The sequence below is a fragment of the Heteronotia binoei genome, chromosome 18, assembly GCF_032191835.1.
Source record: "Heteronotia binoei isolate CCM8104 ecotype False Entrance Well chromosome 18, APGP_CSIRO_Hbin_v1, whole genome shotgun sequence".
Lineage (NCBI taxonomy): Eukaryota > Metazoa > Chordata > Lepidosauria > Squamata > Gekkonidae > Heteronotia > Heteronotia binoei.
The window spans coordinates 34,220,845-34,244,292 of NC_083240.1; the positions used below are offsets into that span (position 1 = coordinate 34,220,845).

At 46.8% G+C, this 23,448-nt stretch overlaps 2 protein-coding genes across 2 annotated transcripts; one reads left to right on the forward strand and one right to left on the reverse strand.

The window, feature by feature from the left end:
- Positions 1–663: 663 nt before the first annotated feature.
- On the reverse strand, positions 664–11,246 carry POLDIP2 (DNA polymerase delta interacting protein 2). Its single transcript, XM_060259254.1, has 11 exons — positions 10,949–11,246; positions 8,990–9,071; positions 8,302–8,399; positions 7,488–7,584; positions 6,902–6,977; positions 6,180–6,287; positions 4,994–5,130; positions 4,363–4,389; positions 4,106–4,231; positions 2,776–2,855; positions 664–2,393 (listed from the first exon to the last, which is right to left on the reverse strand). Exons 1-11 carry the CDS (start codon positions 11,119–11,121, stop codon positions 2,279–2,281), a joined length of 1,119 nt encoding a protein of 372 aa, XP_060115237.1. The 5' UTR covers positions 11,122–11,246; the 3' UTR covers positions 664–2,278.
- Positions 11,247–15,784: 4,538 nt separating this feature from the next.
- TMEM199 (transmembrane protein 199) lies at positions 15,785–23,065 on the forward strand. The gene is made up of 6 exons (XM_060259235.1): positions 15,785–16,045; positions 19,670–19,743; positions 19,956–20,045; positions 20,638–20,680; positions 22,056–22,168; positions 22,440–23,065. Exons 1-6 carry the CDS (start codon positions 15,877–15,879, stop codon positions 22,533–22,535), a joined length of 585 nt encoding a protein of 194 aa, XP_060115218.1. The 5' UTR covers positions 15,785–15,876; the 3' UTR covers positions 22,536–23,065.
- Positions 23,066–23,448: the final 383 nt, after the last annotated feature.

Genomic DNA, 23,448 nt, shown 5'->3' on the forward strand with positions numbered 1-23,448 from the left:
CTGGAGTCGCTATACCATTTAATTCCTCCTCAAACACCACCTTATCCATGAAGCCCCCTTGTGAAATGAAATCTGCCCATCCATGTAATTGAATTCATGTTTATTTCTGTCAATGTTCTCATCTCACATGTGACACACACACACATGAAACTGCCTTATACTGATTCAGACCTTTGGTTCATCACAGCATTGTCTACTCAGACTGGCAACAGCTCTCCAGGATTTCAGACAAGGTCTTTCACATTATTGTCTACTCAGACTGGTCCTTTTTTAACTGAAGACCCTGGGAATTGATCCAGGGAATTTCTGCACGCAAAATAGTTGCACTACCACTGAGCTACATAGTCCAAAGCTTCATCAGACCAGTGAGAGCTGCCAATTTCTCCACCCCCTCCCCCAGCACCTCCTTCGCTCTCTATCAAGTTTCGGATTCAGCATATCAGAGAGGTCTCTGAAAAGCACCTGCACATTGGCACACCACAAAGAAAGAAATGGAATAAGGCCTTCAACACGTGTTCTGATTCCATTTTCTTATCGCAATGTCCTAACAGTCCCTCTTCTTCAAGCAGTTTGATCTTTTCCTTAACCAGAGCTGCAGCCTTGCAAAGGGCAATTCCAGGGAAACTGGTGGTCAGATGCATCCGTAATATCAAGGCACGCGGGTTACTTCAACCACATTTATTGAATAGTGATCTTTTTTTACAGTTATTTACATGAAGCCAGACACTGCAAAAGCCTCAGAGCTCCAATGCACAGTACGAGGGCTTGCCCCTTCCAGGGAAAATGGCCCACAAGAAGCATCTGAGAAAGCAACGAACTCCCAGACCCACCCCAAAGAACCATTCCCCTTAGCACTCCGTCTACGAATGCGCCCCCATTCCCACTGCTGCCTTGCTCAATGACCACAAACAGGAAGGGAAAATCTTTCTCAGAAGTGTGTGCTACTCTTCCAGTTCTGAGCCCGAGCTGGTTTTTTAAAAGGTGGTTGGCAGACACGGCAGCATAGTGGAAACCTGGGGCAGGGGGAATAGCGTTGCTACAGCTAACTTGCATCACTGGGCAACACCCTTGCCTGTTACAACCACTTTGGCATTTGCGGTAGTTGCAACAGAATCACCAAAGAACCAGCTGTGTTGTTGAAGGTATCTGAATTTGACTGTGTGAAAAAATATGTACTCTGGTAAGGAAAGCTAGCTGAAGGAGCTCATAACCCAAAGCTCATCTGACTCTCTGCTTACTTAGAGGCCAAACTGCTCCTAGTGTGAACATCTTCTGCCTTTGCATCTTAAAGCAACTGCCCTTCCACTGGATGACACCATTCTCTGCCTGTTCCAGGGACCCAACAAACAGGTGAGAGGGAAACGGTAACTCTGCATCTAGGGAGAGCATTCTGCTTTAAAAGCAAGAAACTGCAACAGCAAGTCCCCCCCCGGACACTGAAATCCAGTTTGCCTTGCCCTCAACTCCTGCCTTATGTATTAAACGCCAATGTATGCTCTGCCTAAAGAGGCAAAGCCAGCGAATGGACTGACACAACACTGAGGCAGGAGATGCCACACACTGACCCAGAGCTACCAAAGCAAGTGGCCCAGCCCTGAACGTCAGGAGCTGGCAGCTCGTTACTCTGGAAACGAACCAACTTTTGCTATTTCAGCAGGAGGGACAACCCACCTCAAACAGCAGGGGGCTCCAGACAAAAGAGTACCCAGTATCTGAGGTGGGTGCTCCAGCTTGGCAGTCCTGGGTGACAGATGCGATGGCAGGGGGGTATTTCCCCACTCCTATCACATCCCGCTTCCAACCTTGTGTGTGAGACAACCTCTGTCAGAGTGAGTGGAAGCTAAAAATAGTACTGCTGGGGAAGACGGTAAAGTTTGGGGGCTGGGAAGGAAGACTGGCCCACAGCTGAGGAGGATGTCTTCATTTCAGGGGGAGGGGGGTGCTTCACATTCCCAATGGTTCACAGCCAGCAGGCCTTCAGGGCTCCATCGGCAGCAGCTTGGTTGTCTAGGTACCCCCCATCCTGCACTCTTACAGGCATGAAAAGGTGCAGAAAGGGTTGACAGTGCCTCATAGCTCCCGTGAGTCGAATTTAAAAGCTCCCAACTCTTCTTGCCCTCCAATCACCCTATTAATCTCTCAGCAGCTGATCAAAGAGAAAAAAAAACAAGGGGAAGAGCAAATTAAAACAGTTTTTTTAAAACACTCCTTTTCAGCTTTTGAAGTGGGGGGGGGGGGAGGGAGTTTCCCTAGGGCGTCTGGTTTCCTGAGGACTGCTCTACCAATGGAGACCAGAAGGAGGCGTCTTCTCGTCCTTGTTGCTTTCCAGAGAGAAGGGTGGGATCCGGACATCAAAATGAGAGCCATCAGGCCGTTCAAAGCGGAAAGTGCCCCTGGGGAGCCAAGCAGAAAGCAGAGTGAAGGCCTGGCAGATCACAGTAGTAAATGTTCCAGAAACCAGGGGGAACGGCAGCGACAGAGATGACCTCCCCACACCCAGCACCTCCTCCTCCTTCAGCATTCTGACAAAGAATGTGGAAAAGCTCCCTCTCCTGACCACAGTGACTCTTAACGGCTAGTGCTGGTAATTGTTAGCAACTTGATGCTATAGAGGAGAAAGAAGCAAAGCTGTTCCTACTGGGGACCCAAGGCACCAGAGAGGCCAGCCCTGATCACATGCTCCCACGCTCCTGGGAGGCTCATCACCCAGGAGCCCTGCTTTCTACAGTTCCTAGGGGTTCCCAGGGTGTGTATTCTCATTCACCAGTTCCGTACCACATGTGGCCACTGGATGCCTGCAAAGAGACGTGGCTGCTGTACTGGAACGCTGGCTGCTCTTTGGACAGGACCGGCTCCTGTGGAGAGACAAAGCACGATTACAGATGGCCAGAATGGGTGAACGCCACACAGGATCTTCCTGCCAAGGGAAATGAGTCGCTGCTGTCAATCATGACCCTTCCCTTTCCACAGCCTTCCCAAAGCACAGAGGTCATTGCATCTATGAACAAATACATTCCAACCCCCCCAAAAGAATTAAAACAGCTAAGGAAGCTGAGGCGGGATTTACTCTTGTACACCTTTTTGTACCCTCAGTAACCCAAACAACCTGCAGCTTTCTGGCACTCATACATATGAATATATTAGGTTTCCAGGCTACCCAGATAAACTTTATTAGACTCCAAGCTTCTCCTTCACAGACAGTATGCTTAAAATATAGTTAGAAAGGCAAAACAATAGATAACGTTAGTACATTTGCTCATACAGTTATACAATTATAATTCAGTCTCAGTTCTATAGCCAAGCATCATTCTATAGTCAAGCATGATACCCGCTAAAGCATTAATTCTATGAAAAGTCTAAGTCCCTATTCCAGGGACTACACCCTGTTAGTCTACATTTTTTTTTTGGTTAGAAGCCTCTAACCTAATTTTCTTGGCTTGACCAGCACAGAGACAGCCTTCTGTCTCTGACACAACTCAGCAGCTTTTTCACAAAATCCCTGGGTTTATAAAGAGTCCCCCCCCACCCCCGGAAACAGGTATCACTATCTTATCATATGCGCCATCTACATTCCAGATTCACCAGCTGCATTAGCCATTCACCCTCTGCCAATGGACTGGGTATCTTTACTCTGTCTCAGGGGTGGCCAAGGGTAGCTCTCCAGATGTCTTTTAGCCTACAACTCCCATCAGCCCCAACCAGCATGGCCAATGGCTGGGGCTGATGGGAGTTGTAGGCAAAAACATCTGGAGAGCTACCCTTGGCCACCCCTGCTCTGATTGTTCTCGTACCTTTTAACATCAATAATTATGCTGCCAAATCAATCTTTTTAAGGCTAAGATTGCCCTCAGATAACTTTTACCTCTAACCTACTTTTCTAGTAGCTCTCTCAGCTTAAGTGCTTGATAGTGCTGGATAGCTAAGTGCTGGACCCCTTATGGCCAATTTCTTAAGAGAACCAACCCCAAAAGAAATTCTGCCACAGAAACCTCGGAGGGCTGCCAGGGCTTGGCTGATAACAAGAGGCACTGAGGATTAGCTGCACCCTTATAAGGGAAGGAGGCCCCCTCCTTACTACAGACAGCCTGTTCTCTCTCATACTTACTCGGCCCACTACACCCCGACCACGGACAGTCTCCAGTGTGCCAGACAAGCTGAATATCCGCCAGTGCCTTTCACGGAGCTGCACCACTTCGTTGTCCAGATTCTCCAGGCGGATACAGTAGCGCCACTGAAAGACAGAGAAGGGGCGGAATCACCGTGGGAACCAGAGCCAAGGCTTCACGGAACAATCGGAAATGTCCTTCCCTGCTCCTCTTGGCCTGAGGTCAGTACAGAAGGACTGTTAAGAAGGAGACTCACCCAGTAGACGTGAGAATTCTGGGCTTCCTGTAAAGAAAGAGAAAAGACTTCTGTCATACGTTAATCCCCAGGCCAGAGTACCTCAGCTGCTGAGACAAGGACCACCACAAGCAGACTGTGCTACTCCCAAGGGACTTGCAAATCCCACATCTGTGGGGAGACATGCAAAATATTATTCTCTAGCCAGAACTGCTCCATGTACAGCAAGAGAATGCCAACAATAAGGAACCAATATGCTTCCAAGGTCACAACAGTGGCCTGTGAGAATCTCACACTGTTACAAGTAGAACAATCCTTATCTTCTTGCAACCCTTGGCCAGATAAGGGAAGAGTCAGTGCAGGCTCTCTGGCAGTGCAAGGAGTCACAAACTTCTCTTTCAGTCCTTCATTTTGCCAGCCTTGTTAGCCTGCCCAAACTGGAAACAGGCCAGTACCTTCCACTTCTATACAGTTACAAAGTCTGTAGAGAAGCTCTCCTCTTGTAATGCCTTTGCAACCTAACTCTACCACCTGATTGTGCCAGAGCGTGGGATCCATGGCTGAAAAGTTGGCGAGTTTTCAGTCTCAAACATGTAAACGTCTATAATGAAGCCTAGAAGAACAACCAATTGATGTCAAGCCCAGCACTTACTCGCATGCCCATGTAGAAAGGGATGACAGTGACACGGATGTTTTCGGTGGTTTCCCGGTGCACGTCGGAGAGTTCCAACCAGGGATGGTTTTTCTCCTGCCAAGCACACAGTGTATCTCTCGCCACAAAGGGTGGAACTGCAAAAGATGTCCCAAGGAAAACTACTTCAGCACAGAAGATGTTATGGCATGCTGCAAATGCTCCCCCTTGGGCATGACATCCAGCTTTATAAAGAAGAAAGCAAGAGTTTGCTATTCTGTCCTCCACCAGTGAAAAGAGCATCTCCTCCAGGGTAAAGTGAAGGACTAAGAGTTCCCTTCTCATCTTTCCATCATCAGTTTTTTCCCCAACAGCTTCTCCTAGTACAGCCATCAAGTAGAATGATGTTTCCCTTCTTTCCCCCACCGAATCTAAGGTGGAGGTTAGGAAGAGAGATGAGAAAGGCAACCCAAAAAACCAGCCAGCTTCCTTGCTGGACTGCTATTAGCTGAGAACCTCCAAGAGAGCATTTAACCTTTACTGTGGTGCTCTAGGTCACTTCTTCCCATGTCACTGGCAGGCTAGGCCCATGACAGACAGTGCTGCCATCCACCTGATTCCAGGAGACACTACAATGTCTCTAGGAGCGGGCATCTGCAGGGCTGGGACTTGGGAGCTCAGCTTCTATCATGGCCTAACACTATGATGCACGTGAGCACAACATCTTACGAACCAATGCTGTATCCAGAAAAACCCGCTGAAGAAGAGAGAGCTGTCCCAATCTCCCTTTCCAGGATATTTCGCTTCCTCCATTAAAGGCATATGGAACACAGGCTCTACGGAGTGTGTTCCATCTCTTCAGGCAAAAAGGAAGGCATCCCGTCTCATTCATTTTGGGCTTTTGTGGGGGGAGGGGCAGCATTTTCTTTATTCTGCCCTCCAGGGCTAAAGTCAGCTTTATGCCAAGCAAACCCTTACACTCTCACTGTCATGCTTTAGGTCAATTTTAGGCACGTTAGCTGGACAGTTACCAGAGCACCTCAAGGACATTTCAAAGTCCTTGCAAGAAGAAACAGGATGGCTGCTTAGTTAGCCACTGGGGGGAGCTACCCTCTTCCTCCCGGAATGCACTCACAGCAAGCCCAGTGTCCTGTTCTAAACATTCTTGTCATGGATTTTGGCAGTTTCCCCCAGAACAAGGAGTTACCTTTTGTCTGATCATACATGAGGAACCGTTCAAACAGCTCATGCTGGATGGGCACTTGATCCGTGGATGTGTATGGAAGGATGTCTTCATGGCTTACATAGTCAAGTCCTGGGAGAAAAACAGATCACAACAATGTTAATAAATAAAACCATACATCTGATTGACACAATCCACAGCATAGGCTCATAAAAAGCCAATTCCCAGCTTGCAAGTACTGTGGACTTGCATGCCTGCACAAGCATCTTCTCCAGCTGTCTGCATCTTTCTCCATTCTCTCTTCAGACTCATTCCTGTAAGCCTGTACTATGGACAACAGAGGGGCACCACTGAAAACAGCAGTTCTATGTCTTGCAAATTTGGGCTTTCTTCAGGTTTGTAGAGAAATCCCCCCTGCATCTTCCTAGCTCCATTTTGCAGATCTATTGATCCACACTCTACAGCTCAGTTTGGGATTACATATAAGATGTTTTGATTATGATACTCACTTACCCAGATCATATTATACTTATCAGTGCTGCTCCCCAAATAATATTGGGATCATTTACCTCTTGTGTCTTACAGGCCTTTAATGTTCAGTCACAGTGGTTAGGATTTTGTTTAATTGTACAGGTCTGGATCCTTGACTGAGCTCTTGAAAGACAGCTTGAGGGTGCAGAAGCATAAGCTGAAAGTGCAGAGGTACATCCCTGAGGCCTCTCTACCCAGAATGGCCACTTACTCACCTGGTATTGCATAGAGGGCTCTGCTGTCATCATGGTTTGCTAAGAAAGTCACAGCTTCTGTCTGGGATCTCTGGGACTGAGGGACAAAAATGAGAACAGTGTTTACAAGGGAAAAAAACAGTCTTGGATTTCAGCCCCTTGGCAAAGATTTTTTTTTTGGTCCATGATCACACCAGTGTCACTGTTATCTCTATCCCATAACACACATGGTAGCAGCTATTATTTTAAAATTAAATTAGATATTAAAAATGGATTCATAACCACAAAGAGTCTAACAAAAAAAAAAAAGTGGTCCAAAGGGGCAGGAGTGGGTAGAATTTTGAAGGCTAAGTAAGTCCAAAGACTTCTCACAACTATGTTCTGCGGATCGGGCAACAAGAGTATTTCTACCCTATATGGGTGTACAGGACAGTTCACAACTAAAGAAAAAATTAACCCACCCAATCCAGTCAAATTCCCTTTAAAAAGTCATAAAGCATATCAAATTGGAGACACAGAAGGAAAAAACTCCTACTAGTAAAGCAATCCCTCAACCATCCATTCAAACCATCACAAAACATCAGCTCAGTAGAAGAGAAGCACTCACTATATGGGGGCAGTCACGAGCATCTATGAGCACTTGGTAGTAGGTATGTGTCTTCCCCTTCACTTCTTTGGATCCGTGGCCAGCTGAATTCTCACCCCTGAGCAGAAGGATATCACAGCTTACAGGCTTCCCTGTGAATGCCCCTACAGCAGCCAGCTTCCTTTTCAAACTGACAAGTGTGGCCAGACAGTCTCCGGGTGGCACAGAGCAGTGTCTCCACTTTTCTAGGGAAAGCACCCACTAAGAAGCTTCAGTTTCTGTCCTGAAATTGAGGTTTCCACCCACATTAAATCCACACCCCCCAAAATTTGTAAGTCAAAAGTCCCGTTGGCAGCACACCATTGTATCACCTTGGTGGACCCTCAGACTCCAGGATATGTCATCTGCAGGGTTAATGAGCAAGTCCAGAGAGCAGGGCAAGGACACACTTTGTAAAACTGAACTTTCCTTCATATTTGAAACAGGAGGTGGGAAACAACCACGTTACAAAACCACCTCAAAAATCTTTAAATAAAACCCAGCAACTTTCACACACCTAAAAACAATGTATACCACTGAAAATTTTTTAAAAATCATCAACTGCTAAGAGTGTATACATGCTTTCCTCCAACATTAAATGGGCATTTAATAAATTGTTATTTGTCAAGGTTTTATTCTAAATGGTCTACTGAGGAAACATTTTTGACCTCATGCCAATGAAGCATCTGCACAGCTAAGGTACTGTGAACTGCCTTTCCCATGCTTTCCGCAAAGTTCCTGCACCTTTTCAGCAATAAAGTGCATGGATGCATCCAACTCTTCCCCAAACACTTACTTTTCAGGCACAGGAGAAGTAATGTCTCGATCATACAACCTAGCTTGCCAAGGAAACAGAACTATTCCCCGATATCCAAATACACTGTGGAGGAATAACTGAAAGAGAGAGGAAGAGGATCAGGACAAGGCACACGTGGACTGAACCCCTCCCCAAATGTTTTTGCTGTATTAAAAGAAAATCCAACATTAAGGAGAAAAAAGACAACTTTGGTGAAATTGCAAAGCAGTCCATGCAAGTAGTTTTCAAAAAGTCTCCTTGGACACCAGCCCTCAACTGCTTTGGTGAATTACCATTAGAATGTTTGCGACACACCAAAATGATATGGGTTTGACTGATGAGACCTGACTGCTTAGAGGTAACTGTCGCTATGATTTATAAGTGCCTAGGCACTGGCAGTGCATAGCCAGGGGAGGGGGGGACGGGCCTTCCCCTCACAATGCCAACTGGGAAAGGGACATCAAACAAGGGGATCCTGAAAGTACTGCTAGGAGTCATGGCCAGAGACCACAAATATGTGCAGGAAAAGCATTCTCCCTCCACACACACGCCCTCAAGTGACACTATATTACCCCCCTACCCAATCTCATTTTGGAGCCTTCCCCTCCACACACACACCCTCAAGTGACACTATTATCCCCTTACCCAATCTCATTTTGGAGCCTATCTGTTGACCCCAGGCCCTTACCTGCCCCGTTTCATATTTGCCATTCTGTTTTGGCACTTCAAATACACCCACTGTCTCCAGTACTTTGCCTTCAGGACGGTTCCTGGGTGGGCGGAAACACAGCAAAGAAACACATGAGAGTCACTATGTGGTTAAGTAGAGAAGAGTCTGAACGTCCGTTCAAGATCCAAATACAACTTTCAGGCTACTGTTCAGTCACAAGCCTGGCAGACGGCCTTTTCCCTTGTATATAGGCTCCATTCTCTCACCAAAGAGGAGGTCATGTTGAATGAAGACAACTATTTAGCCACAGTTCTATGCAAAGCTAGGGACCATCACAGGGACCACTAGCTTAGATGCCTATTTAGAAGAAGCAGGTAAATTCAAACGCTAGGTCTATGACACATCTTTGCCACCAAAGCCAAATAGCTCCTTCAAGCTCAGAAGCACCCAAAATGCCCAATGCTGGTTGCCAACAATATGGAGGGATACTCCTTTCCTGCCCCATGTGCAGGGTTCCCAGGGGAGCATCTAAGCGATCACTACTGGAAGCAGGGCATTGGGCTTAGCCAAGCTATCTACTTAAGCCAGCAGAAGATCCTTATATAAGAACATTAGAAGAGCCTTGCTAGATCAGATTAAAAGTCCATCTAGCCCAACATTCTGTCTCACACACTGGCCAACCAGTTCCTCTGGACAGCCAACAAAAGAGCACAGAGGCCAAGGCTTTCCTCTGATGTTGCCTCCTGGCTTGGGATGCAGAGGCTTTGTACCACTGAATGTCAAGGTTCCGCTCCGTCACCATGGCCACTGATAGACTTAGCCCTCATGAATCTATCTAATCCCCTTTTAAAGCTGTTTACTCCTGAGCCATCATGACATCCTCTGGCAGCAAATCCCACATTCTAATCACTCTCAGTGTAAAGCAGTATTTCCTTTTGTCCATACTGAACCTACTGCCCATCAGCTTTATTGAATGCCCTTGAGTTTCTTTGTCAACTCGAGAAGAGGAGGGATGGTGTCTCAGTGACAGAGCATCTGCTTGGTAAGCAGAAGGTCCCAGGTTCAATCCCAGGCACCTCCAACTAAAAAGGGTCCAGGCAAATAGGTGTGAAAAACCTCTACCTGAGACCCTGGAGAGCCGTTGCCAGTCTGAGTAGACAATACTGACTATGATGGAACAAGGGTCTGATTCAGTAGAAGGCAGTTTCATGTTTGAGGGATGGGGGCTCAGTGGTAGAGCATCTGCTCGGTACGAAGGTGCCAGGTTCAATCCCCACCATTTCCAACTAAAACCGGTCAAAATAGGTGCAAAAATCCTCAGCTTGAGACCCTGGAGAGCCACTGCCAGTCTGAGTAGACGATACTGGTTTTGATGGAACAAGGGTCTGATTCAGTATAAGGCAGCTTCATATGTTCAGAAGACGACGACGAAGAAGATATTGGATTTATATCCCGTCCTCCACTCCGAAGAGTCTGAGTGGCTCACAATCTCCTTTACCTTCCTCCCCCACAACAGACACCCTGTGAGGTGGGTGGGGCTGAGAGCGCTCTCACAGCAGGACAACCTCTGCCAGAGCTATGGCTAACCCAAGGCCATTCCAGCAGGTGCAAGTGGAGAAGTGGGGAATCAAACCCGGTTCTCCCAGATAAGAGTCTGCACACTTAGCCACTACACCAAACTGGCTCTCATATGAACATATGTTCAGCTCTCTCCACCCATGAATAAATTCATAAACCTTTATCATTCCCCCCCACCCCGCCGTCCCACACACACTCCCAGCTGTAGTCGTAGTCCTTGACCTTCAGTTGATCAGTACGAACTGCTCTCTTTTATAGGGGCCAAATGAAGTGCACAACAGCAGACCCCACAATTACATGAAGGAAGGGATGGCTGAGGAAAGCAGCACCGCCAGTCTCCAGACAATACCAACGGGGCACAGCAGCCCTTTCCGTAGGGAGCGAAGCCAGGCCACTCACCGGGAAGACAGGAGGCGCCTCGGGGCAGGACCCGCCCATGGCCCTGCTGCCCCCACCGCCGTGCGAAGACCCCCCCAGGGCAGCGAGGACGCCGAGGCGGCCCTGGCCCTGCTCAGCGCCGCCGCTGCCAAGTAGCGACCCCGTGCGGCAGCCGCCACCGCGCAGGCCGACATCGACTCGGCCGCCGAGCCGGTCGCGGCTCTGAGAGAACGAATGGAGCCGGAGACTGCAAGGCCACAGCGGCCGTGGCCTCCCACAATCCGCCGCGCGGCGGCTCCAGCTCCCGCCGTCCTTTGCACGGCCGCTCTAGGCGCGAGGGCGGAGCCATAGAGACAGGGCGGCTATTGTTTAGTTTCCATCAGCCGCCACATGCCGTAGTAAGGGGGTGTCAGACATGCAGTCTGGGGGCCAAATCAGGCCTCCGAGCAACTGGCTGTCAGCTGCCTCCTTCTCCCTTTCTCTTGCTTCCTTCTGCATAACAGCTTGCTATGCAAGGCTTGTTCAATCGCATAGGAACAACAGAAGAAAACCTCTGCTTTCTTTGTTGGCTGAGGGTCCTCCCTTGGGGAGGAAGGGGTGGGGAGGCAGAGCTTGTTTTTCCAGGCTCTCTCACTCATACAGCAAAGCTACTGAGCGAAGCCTCTCTTCCTTCTATTGGCTGAGGCTCTCCCACAACCCTACCAGTCCTCTGGGGAAGGAAGGAAAGAGCCACAGTTTCCTTTGTCCAGTTCCCTAGATCCCATGGGAGAAATGCAAAGAAAGCACCTATATATATATTTAATTGTGTTTGTCTGTGTCCTTTGTAAAGTTTATATCTCTGTTACCTAATCTTAAATACGTACGGGCCTCAGATTCAGTGGGAGCTCACAGGAGCGCAGCTCCTGAGCCATGCTGAGAGTTCCACCTCCTTCTGAGAGTTCCACCACCTTGTCCATTGAATAGTATTGCAGCCGCATAACAATCCCTGGATGAGCTCCACCACTTATTTTTCTACAAAACAACCCCTGAATAGGTACATACATGGCCCGGCCCAACAGGATTTCATTTATGTCACATCCAGCCCTCATAACAAATGGGTTCAACACCTCTACTGTAGTGGGTTGATGGCAAACAGGATTCAGGCTGTCTGCAAGCGGGGAAAGGGCACCAATGGCAGCTGCGGGAACTGGGGGGTGGGGGGAGGGAGCGGAAGGCAGGAACCAACCACTTTAACGCGGCTGGAACCAGCAGAATTCAGACCTGTTGCTTCCTAAGCCGACTTAAGGCACACCTCAAGACCTCGGCGCCTACTTCCCTTAAGGCAAAGGTGGCCAAACTTGCTTAATGTAAAAGCCAAATAAAATAAACATCAGATGTTTGAGAGCCGCAAGACATGAATGTCAGATATTTAAGAGCCACAAGACAAGAAGGAAGGAAGGTTAATAGATAGGGGGAGGTGGAGGTGGAAAGAAAGCAACTTTAAAGGCATTATCTAAGCTGCTACCTGTCTTGGTTTGGGGAAATGATTTAAAGAGACAAATGCCTTCTCCAAGCCGGTCAGCAGGATGGTAGGGGCTCCAAGAAAATATGTGTGAAAGAGCCACATGTGGCTCCTGAGTCACAGTTTGGCCACCCCTGCCTTAAGGGAAGGGGAATCTTTCTCTTTTTTCCCCCTGAAGATATATGACTCATCAGAAGTAAAAAAATCATCAACCTCTATCCCCAACTGGTTAAGTTTGGACATAAGCACTGCTGTCCAGGATGAAATATACGGGTCCCTTTTCATACAATCAAGAAGGCAGAGAGCAAAGTAGGACACACATTTTGGCATACCAAGAATTTGTCTAAAGAATGAGGCTTGAATGCCCTCCATTTTCCTGGTAAATGCTGAGATCCATATGGGGATACCATAGAGAATTTGGGCTAGCGTTTTAGCTTTGAACACCTTAATTGCTGCTGGAACTAATTGGCTGCCCCTTGCAAAGAAAAACTGTTTCATTTGAGCAGCCGAACATTTAGCCAAGTTGACGGTGTTGTCACGATGTGAAACCCAACTTAACTTGTGATTAAAAGTGATCCCCAAGTATTTAAAAAATTTTGTTTGCTCAGTTGTTGAGTTGCCAGTAAACCATCTCTGTGGGCACCAGCAATTTGAAAAGACAACTACTTTAGATTTGGCATAATTGATAGAGAGTGAATTACAATTACAGTAGTCATAGAAGGCATTCAAATACCTTTCCAGGCCCACACTTGTGCAAGAAAGGATGGTAGTATAGGCTTCCCAATCCCCAGGTCCCAGCAGGGGATCCCCTGGTTTTACAGGCTTCCCCCCTCCCCCAGCCAGCTGGCCGGCGGAGGAAGCCCCGCCCCCACAGCCATTATGCACCTCCATGAACGATTCCCATAAGGAATGATGGGGAATTGATCCGCAGGTATTGGGGGCTCGGGGGGGGGGCTGTTTTTTGAGGTAGAGGTGCCAAATTTTCAGTATAGCATCTAGTGACTCTTCCCCAAATGCCCCCCAAGTTTCAAAAGTATTGGACCAGCGGGTCCAATTCTACAAGCCCCAAAAGAAGGTGCCCCTATCCTTCATTATTTTCTATGGAAGGAAGGAATTTAAAAAGGTGTGCTGTCCCTTTAAATGTGATGGCCAGAACTCCCTTGGAGTTCAATTCTGTTTGTCATGCCCTTGTTCCTGGCTCCACCCCCAATGTCTCCTGGCTCCGCCCCCAAAGTCCCCAGATTTTTCTTTAATTGGACTTGGGAACCCTATGGTAGTATCATCGGCATAAAGTAATAAGGGGACCGCTCGGCCTGCTAGTTTAGGCGGATGACCATTAATAGGGTTCAAAAATTGTACCAAGTCAGTTAAAAATAAATTAAAAAGATGCGGGGCTAGCATGCAACCTTGTTTAATCCCCTTTAACACTGGTATTTTGCTAGTCAAGTCACCACTAGAAGAAAATTTCACTTGGCAAAAAGTATTAGAATGAAGTTTCCTCAAGAGAAACAGCAGACGAGGGTCCATTCCTAGGTAACCTAGCTTAATCCATAGTTGGGCTGCCCGTTGAACTCGCCTAGTTGTGATGCCAGTATAAGACTGTGTTGATTAGGCGGGCTTTTTCCTCATTTGCTTTCAATGGTGTTTGTTGCCATCTCTTATAGTCCATCTTTCTGAGATGGACTAAAGGCGGATTACACAGAGTCAATACAATCAACAGGAAGGAACATTCAGTAAATGTTAACAGTGGGATTAGGGGTGTAGAACCAGCCAGAAATCTCAAAACAGAACTGAAGCAAAGCATTACATGATGCAAAAATGACATAGTAGGATCCTAGTTTCAGCAAGCTAAACACAGCAGCTGGCTATAGTGTTTAATGATTCATTCAGGTAACTCTGTGAATCATTTAGTACAGTGCAATTGTATTGCCTACACTGAAAAGCCCTCTTGAACAATCATCCTTTCCCTGGCTTTCCATGTTATCCTCACAACAACCCTATGAGGTAGGTTAGGCTGAGAGCGTGGCTGGCCCAAGGTCGCTCAGCGTGGCTTCCATGTAGGGTTGCCAAGTCCAATTCAAGAAATATCTGGGGGCTTTGGGGGTGGAGCCAGGAGACATTGGGGATGGGGCTAGGAGCAAGGTTGAGAAGCATAATTGAACTCCAAAGGGAGTTCTGGCCATCACATCTAAAGGGACAGCACACCTTTTAAATGCCTTTTGTCTATTGGAAATAATGGATAGCGGCACATAAGAACATAAGAGAAGCCATGTTGGATCAGGCCAATGGCCCATCCAGTCCAACACTCTGTGTCACACAGTGGCAAAAAATTTTATACATACACACACACTGTGGCTAATAGCCACTGATGGACCTCTGCTCCATATTTTTATCTAAACCCCTCTTGAAGGTGTTGAAGGCACCTTAGTTTGGGGCTCATAGAATTGTACCCCCTAGTCCAATCTTTTTGAAATTTGGAGGGTGTTTTGGGGAGAGGCACTGGATGCTATGTTGAAAATTTGGGGCGTCTACCTCAAAAAACAGCCTCCACAGTCCCAGATACCCACAGATCAATTATCCATTATGCGCTATGGGAATCAGTCTCCATAGGGAATAAAGGAGTCTCTCCTCCCCCCCACCTTTCTGATTACCCTGAAGCCGGGGGAGCGCCTCCAAATTGGGGGATCCCCTGCCCCCACCTGGGGATTGGCAACCCTGCTTCCTGCCTTAGTATCAGGTTTTGGGTTAGGTTTTAAGACGCTTGTTTTACTGTGCACCACTGTTAACAAATAGAAGTTTTATAGAAATGTATAGTATGTTTAAACGATGCTTGCCACACATTGCTGTGGGTCTTCAAGGACAAAGCACTTGCCTTCAGGAGGCTCCTAGTTCAACCCGCCCCCCGCCCCTCAGCGGGACACCTGCCATCAAAGAAAAGAGCTGGGCGTAGAGAAGTGAAGGACCCAGGCAGAAGAGGAGTCAGGAGCAATGTTCCCTCTGAGCTGTGGAGTCTTGGGAGCAAAAATTCTACTTTGTGAGCTACTAGCATTAAAGTTGTGAGCTACTGCAGAAATTAGTTTTCTCTGAGGCCATTTTTCCTGAGTTGAGACAAAAATGTGCGAGCTGGAGGCTAAAACATTGTGAGCTAGCTCAGTTTAGAGGGAACGCTGGTCAGGAGGGCCCTGCACAAGCCAGGGAGAAGGCTGCTTCGCGTGGGCAAGCCCGGCGCTGCTCCATCCAGCCCAGACAGGCTCGGCTCCTCCGACCAACGCCTCTCTCCGGGACTTCCACTAATCTACCCCACTGCCTCTCGCTGGGGCCCTCTTGCCTTCCCACGGAAGACTTGCTCGTTTGAAAGCCGAAAGTGGGGCTCTCTAGCCCGTTGCGATCTCTATGGTCATGCACTTTCATCTTAGCCCAGAAACGATCATGTGACTTGCCGGCCAAGATGGCGACCTCCTTGCGGCCCGGGAAGCGCCTGCGGCGGGCTTCGGCAGACCCTGAGCTGAGACGACTGGATTCAGAACTGCTGGCGGAACTCGAGGCGGCCTCGGCGGCCGGTCCCGGCCTGCCCTTCGATCTGGTTCGGAGGCTTCATCAAGCCCTGCGAGATGCGGGTGAGTCCCGACCTGCGCGATGGCGTTAACCTTGAGGGGGACGGGCAGCGGGTGGCCCGCTCTCTCTGGATCTAGGAGAAAGCCTGTTGAACGTAATGGGTCTTACTCTCAGGTATCCTAAAAGGTGACTAATTTTCCTGTACTTCGATAATATTACATACAGTTATTAATGGATTAATTGGAAAGAACTTATCGTTAACTTGTGCGAGCCATTGTCATGTAAGTTGGCCATGGCAACTAACTTCAAAGGCTTTACAGGAAGGCTGGGCACGTTTGCAGGGAAGGAGAGGGGCACAGATGAGACAGTATGGTGTACTGGTGTGTTGATGGGAGACCCAAGTTTGAATCCCTTTGCTGCTGCTGTGAGACCATGTTGATTGACACATTGGGCTGAATCTACCTCACAGAGTTCTGAGTATCAAATGAAGAAGATGATATTGGATTTATATTTTGCCCTCCGAAGAGTCTCAGAGCGGCTCACAATCTCCTTTCCCTTCCTTCCCCACAACAGACACCCTGTGAGGTAGGTGGGGCTGGAGAGGGCTCTCACAGCAGCTGCCCTTTCAAGGACAACCTCTGCCAGAGCTATGGCTGACCCAAGGCTATGCTAGCAGGTGCAAGTGGAGGAGTGGGTAATCAAACCTGGTTCTCCCAGATAAGAGTCCGCACACTTAACCACTACACCAAACTGGAAAGGAAAATAATGTGAGCTGTTTGAGGCTCACACTGAGAAGGGGGTGGGGTGATAAATGAAGAAATTAAGTAGATAGTTACAATGGCTAAATGGAAATGCCATTTAATGAAGAAATTAAGTAGATAGTTACAATGGCTAAATGGAAATGCCATTTTCCTTGGTAGTGTGTATCTGAATGCTAGTTGCAGGGGAGAGATTCACTTTGGCAACTGTACTTCTGTACTTCTGCTTGTGAGCTTTCTTGCCACTGTTGCCTGATTGCTGTGTGTGAACAAATTGAAATTAAACCGTGAAAAGCCAGAGGTAGCACTAATTGGGAAGGAAGTCTTGAAGGACATTGTTCTCCCCACTTCTGATGGCGTTTGACTGACCCATAGTGACTCAGTTAAAAGCTGTGGGGTTATATGAGATCCTGCTTTGTTACTGAAGAAGCACGATAATGCAGTTACAAGAAAAAAATGCTTGCTGCCAACAGCTTTGCCTGTAAGACGGCCCCTTACCTTGATGCAGCTGACCTGATGACTTGGATCCATGCCACAGTTTTTGTAGTGGTTAAGTGTGCAGACGCTTATCTGGCAGAACCGGGTTTGATTCCCCATTCCTCCACTTGCACCTGCTGGAATGACCTTGAGTCAGCCATAGCTCTGGCAGAGGTTGTCTTTGAGAGGGCAGCTGTTGGGAGAGTCCTTTCAGCCCCACCCACTTCACAGGGTGTTTGTTGTGGGGGAGGAAGATAAAGGAGAATGTGAGCCACTCTGAGATTTGGAGTGGAGGGTGGGCTATAAATCCAGTATCATCATCTTCTGAACACTGGGACTCACCTATTGTAATGCACTGCATGTTGGTTTTCCCTCAAAATCCATTCAGAAACTCCGACTGGTCCGGAATACCATGGCTGGTCTATTTGTAGGAGCTAGATGGGGCATGCATATTACTCCTATTCTGCAGACATTCTGTTGGCTGCCCGCTTGTTACTGGACTCAGTTAAAAGTATTGGCTGTTGCATACAAAGCCCTCCATGGCATTGGGCCATCTTATTTGTGGGACTGCCTCTCCCCCGTATTTCTCCATAATAACTTCATTTATGTCAGCGGGGGCTTCTGTGGGTGCCAACCTGCAAATGGTTAAATCAACACATGCTTGTTCACATGTTTTCTTTGTTGTGGCTCCCACCTGATGGAGTAGCCTGCCCCAGGAGGTCAGGAAATCTCTCACTCTACTGGCTTTCCCCAGACCATGCAAAACTGAACTATTCAAGAGGGCTTTTCTGTGCAGCTAATAGGGTTGCCCTGTATAAAGTGGTTTACAAATGATTAGCAATTGTGGTCTGTACTGCTGTGTATAGCTACTGGAAATAAGATCTTATATAATTTTTGTACTGCTTAAGGTGTCACGTCAGTACCTTTGCTATGCTTCAGTTCTTTCTGATGGTTCCAGACTTCTAAAGTCCTAGTGGCTTTATTGAACATCCCATTCTGCTGATTGTACTGACTCACTGTAGCAGTTAAGAGTGGTGGACTATAATCTGGAGAAGAGGTTTGATTCCCCACTCCTCCATGTGCAGCCAGCTGGGTGACCTTGGGCCAGCTGCTGTTTTCTCAGAGCTCTCTCAGCCCCACTTACCTCACAGGGTATCTGTTATGAGGAGAGGAAGGGAAGAAGATTGTAAGTTGCTCTGAGACTCCAAGTGAAGGGCGGGAGTGAATCCAACTTTTCTTTTTCTTCTTCTATGCGTAATCTGCCCTGAGTCCTTGTGAGAAAGTTGGAGTAGAAATAACACAAATAAACGCTGCGCAAAACAGGATGCTTGACTAGATGGAACCCCTTTGGTCTATTCCTGCAGAAGTTCTTTTATATTCTTAATGTTTCTAATTCTGTGTTTCACGATTGTAGAATGTAAATTCAGATTTGCATTAGAGCATGGACAGAGTGCCAAATAGAATTGCACTCATCTGCCTTTACAGTTGTAACAAAACCATTACATTCAGAGTATTATTTGCTGAACTTGCCTTAAAAATATATAGGGCCTTTGCTATGATTTGGTTCCAAGGTCCTAACAATGGACAATAGGCTTCTATTAGAGTGCTTGCATATCTCAAAGCACATTTCTCTAGCAAGAGAACATTATCAAAGTTCTGTTAGCATCCTTTGATAAGGAAAGCTTTGATAAGGAACCCCCCCCCCCCGCCTCAAGGACGGACCTCCTAGTCTGAAAGGAGCCATCTTGCCCACGCAGTAGAGATTGCATTTACTGACACATTCTCTGGAGTGAAACCAGAAACTGGGAGGATGAAGATGCCAGGAAGACGGGAGATTGGGAATAGAGAACAAATAAGTCCCTCAGGAATTGCCTCACCCTGGTAGAGACGGGTTTCTTTAAACCATTGAGACACCACAAAAGGCTAAGAGCGAGGATTTGTAACCAATCAATGAGACCTGCTTTGTTATCAGAAATTGTATAAATATGCTATGTTTTGTAAAGATGGGTTTGAGGAAAAACGCCGGAAGGATGGTGGCATAGAAAGATACGGGTTTTCCTCCTGCCACTGGTGGTAATAAAGGAATCTCTGGATCAACTCACTTGGAACTCTGGCTGTTGAGTCTCTTCAGTTGGGCTAGAGGGATTCAACTCTTGGCACAAATGGTGTGTGCAACACGTTACAGTTGCAAAATTAGCTGGCAGGCCTAACGGGTTTTCTTTTTCATTGTTGAAATAATTTGTCCCAACATTGATACTGTTGGCACCCCAACTTCTTACATAAGCAGTCCCTGCGCCCCCGTTTTCCTGTTCTCACATTTCAGTCTCGGTTTTCCTTCCTACCTATATTCACTGTGTCCTTGCTTGACCGCTGACGTATTCCATCTCTGGCAATCAACACACTCTGACTCTTGAGAGGCTTTTATTTTAATCTCATTGATTTTATTCCTAGGTTCTCAAGTGTATCTTCATGAACTTCTTGAAGGCAGTGAACTCTTTCTTCCTGAAGTGAAAAAACCTCCCAGGGTTTGTATTAATGGCTGTTTTCTATGTATAAAGTGACTGGAAACTGAGTGCTCTTTGGGGTTTAAAGGCCTTGTTCAAAGGAGCGTTTCCCCTTCTTTGACATATTAATTTCTACTTAAATATATCCCCTGAAAGGGATTTGAAGAAGTTAGTTATTTTTTAAAAAAATAATAGTATAATATTTTCACTCTTTGTCTTTTTACCTTTTCCAGAACCCAGAATTAGTCGCCCGGCTAGAGACACTCAAGGCTAAGCTAGCCAATGAAGAGTACAAGCGGATGACAAGAAATGTCAACAACCAGGTTAGGAGAGAATGCAGGGAAAATGTGAAACTGAGCAGACTCCATCATTTTTTTCGAATGCATGTTATGTTCTTAAGGCAACAATGAAAAGTAACATGGTGTGATTCTTTTTTCGAGGGAGTCACAGAGGATGGCTCATATTCAGAGAACAGATAGCCTGTCTTAACTCTGCAACACATTACCAGAGCTAGCTGGTATGCTTTCTGCTCTGCTGATGGGAAGCAATTGACAGAAACAAGGTGCCGAGAACATAGCAATTGCATCAGAGTCTATAATGAACCTGCCATAAGCTGCCATTCAGAGCAGAATTTGGAAAAGAGTTACAGCAGTTGAGAACCTAACATTTTTGTGGTGAAAAGGAGTGGAAATCCTGTTTCCTCTTTGTAGGGTAAAATGTGCAAGCTAAAACCTATGTAGCATGAACCTAGCTCTTTTGCTGCTAGTAAGCAGGGTTGTTAGTAGAAGTTGCTCCCCATTTCATACATCATAGTAAATAAAGAAGGCAGGAGATCTTATTAATCTTCTAATCTGAAGCACAACAGAGGGGAGAACTGTACAAAACTACAGAATTTACCTTCTTTTTCCCTTCTAGGAACTGAACCGATATGGCACTCTGGCTGACCTCGGAAGGCAAGGTACATTTAATATCACCGCCAAGGAGTTGTCAGGTGGCCTGAGCATAGCAAGTAGGAAGGGGGCCCTAGCTCAGTGTGTAAGGACCAGCTTTAGTATGTGTGGGGCATCTCCAGTGAAATGATTCCAGATAGCTGGTATCCAGAAAAGCTTTTCTCTTCTTGATACCTAGGAGAGCTGCCAGTCAGAGGAGACAATGAGGAGCTAAGTGGATCAGTACTCTGTCTCACTATAAATAAAAAGGGTCATCATAAAGTCTGGATGAAGTAGAACAGTTGCCTGGTCTTTGAGAGAGGCTCCTCTCTCTGAGAAAGTGGGCTGCTGGTCTGATCCATCAGGGCTCTTATGAAAGCAGGCAATGCTTCAGAAATCTTGGTCCCCAACACACATAAAAGCTTGTACTCTGGAATGGGGTGAGTGGGCTTGTCACAGTGCATTGACTGAACAGACAGCACATTTGATTATTTGTTTTAGTTTTCAGATTTGCAAAACGTGCACAAGTCCTACTTTCTCAGCTCCATCCTTGGAAAAGAGATAACTTTGAATAGATGGTTGGAGGCCCCTCAGAAAATCTTTGAACAAGTTGATCTGATAGTTCACAGTTCCTATGAGAATATTTATGTGGGGAATTTCTTCTAAGCTCAAAGAAGTGCTTGCGTACTATCAAAAGAGATGAATTGGAAGGTTTTGGTAGGGTCAGTCGGATAACATGTAATTGTCCTATTTAAGATAGCCATGCCCAAAAGACCCCTGTATCTCTGAGACGTGGTCTGTGTGAGACTATCTAATCTTTCTGAAAGTTCTTTGGTACAGATCTCAGAAATTGTGTCCTTTAATATTTAAATACGATAAGTGATCAGAAATGACATATATGTAATTTTTTGATTCTGTTTGCTTATGCAAGTATATTTTGTGTCATGGTGATTCTTTTCATATTTACTCATTTCAAGAACAATTCGATTGATTTAAAATAAAAATCTTTAAAAAGATAAACCTGAGTGATCTTTGGCTGGGATACAAGGTTTTCACTTGACACCTGGAAATAAACTTCTGACCTCTTCCGACAGAGGGCTATAACTATAGAGACTGGATATCAAAGAGAGAAGCCATCTCAATATAACCCAGTGATTTAGTGGTTAGTGCATCGCTTTGGAACAGGCAGAGAGACCCTTCATTTCCATGTTTTTTAAAAAGAATGCTTTCCTTCTGGGGGGCGGGGGAAGAGTTCAGGTTTCTCAGGTTATCTGCAGTGCCATCAGAAGGCAAAGTTATCTTGATAGTCTTTTGCAGCTTTTGAAAGAGAAAGGTGTTACTCTTTGAGGGTTTGCGGGGAAGATGCTGGTCTGGTAGGCTCCTATCCTGTGTCTCCCTTTCCAGTTAGGTCCACCAAAGCCGTGGTCATCACCATATTCAACTTCCTGGTGACTGTGGGAGCAACGTTTGCCTGCACCTATCTGGGCAGCCAGTACATCTTTACAGAAATGGCAGCGGTGAGTGACAATGGAGGGAAGGCTGGAGGGGGGGGACAAATGCACCAGCACCTTTTTATTGGCAGCAGTTCCTACCCACATAGCACAAAAAGCCTGCTGAGTTTCATTTTTAGAAATAAAAGACCAGCTAATGTAGATTCTAAGCAATGGGATGTGTGCTTCTTTGACATCTGCAAAAGCCAGGTGTACTGTCTGCGCCAGGCCAGAGCTGTGGCTCCCCCAGTGGAAAGGCACAAGGCAAAACTGACTTGTCTTTCCTCTTTCCCTCTAGCGGGTGCTGTCAGCTGTGATTGTTGCCTCTGTGGTGGGTTTGGCAGAACTGTACGTGATGGTGAGGACTCTGGAAGGGGAACTGGGAGAGCTGTAACCTGAGTGGACTCCTGAAGTCTTTCGGACCCTGATGCTTCAGCATATCAGGCTTCCCATCAAAGCAGTTGGAGATCACCTGCAAATCCAAGAAGGGGCCACCTCTCTATCTTCCCCAGCAGCTGCTGGCTCTGGACAAAGTCAAGACTTTTGCTCTCTGATGCAATAAGCTGCTTGAGGTCTCTCGCATGCCCCTCCTTTCTTCCTCCCTTGCACAAGCTCACTCCTGCTCTCCAGTCTTTTCTGCGTGCAAGCGTTTGCAGCTGTTGGGTGTGAGTGAGGCCTCCCTTCAGCTATTGACAAGAAAAGCAATTTCCTGCCAGCACTGGAAGATCTGTGATCATCTCACATCTTGATACCACTTCTGTGGGTCGTGACACTTCAACGGGCCAAGACAGGGATTAGTCCTTTCACTATTGTGATAAACCTGTGAAATGCAATGTCTCATTGCTGGCTGTGTGGGTTCAGTAAAGTGATGTCTTGCCTTGTTTAGAAGTGGATTTCTGCTGTGTGCAATAAACTCACTAATGAGTCAGCCTCAAGATCTTTGGCTAAGTCATAAGAACAAAAGAGAAGCCATGTTGGATCAGGCCAATGGCCCATCTAGTCCAACACTCTGTGTCACACAGTGACCAAAAAATATATATACACACACTGTGGCTAATAGCCACTGATGGACCACTGCTCCATATTTTTATCTAACCCCCTCTTGAAGCTGGCTATGCTTGTAGCTGCCACCACCTCCTGTGGCAGTGAATTCCACATGTTAATCACCCTTTGGATGAAGAAGTACTTCCTTTTATCCATTTTAACCTGACTGCTCAGTAATTTCATTGAATGCCCACGAGTTCTTGTATTGTGAGAAAGGTAGAAAAGTACTTCTTTCTCTACTTTCTACATCCCATGCATTATCT

Bases quoted from the DNA above. Each gene is read 5' to 3' on its own strand.
- POLDIP2 (XM_060259254.1), bottom strand. From the start codon at position 11,121: ATGTCGGCCTGCGCGGTGGCGGCTGCCGCACGGGGTCGCTACTTGGCA. The intron at 7,585-8,301 runs GTAAGTGTTTGG...CCTTCTGCTCAG, and splicing joins ACTTCTCCTGTGCCTGAAAA to GGGTGAGAATTCAGCTGGCC. The intron at 6,978-7,487 runs GTGAGTGCTTCT...TTTGTCCCTCAG, and splicing joins CTCGTGACTGCCCCCATATA to TCCCAGAGATCCCAGACAGA.
- TMEM199 (XM_060259235.1), top strand. From the start codon at position 15,877: ATGGCGACCTCCTTGCGGCCCGGGAAGCGCCTGCGGCGGGCTTCGGCA. The intron at 19,744-19,955 runs GTTTGTATTAAT...TACCTTTTCCAG, and splicing joins AAGTGAAAAAACCTCCCAGG to AACCCAGAATTAGTCGCCCG. The intron at 20,046-20,637 runs GTTAGGAGAGAA...TTTCCCTTCTAG, and splicing joins CAAGAAATGTCAACAACCAG to GAACTGAACCGATATGGCAC.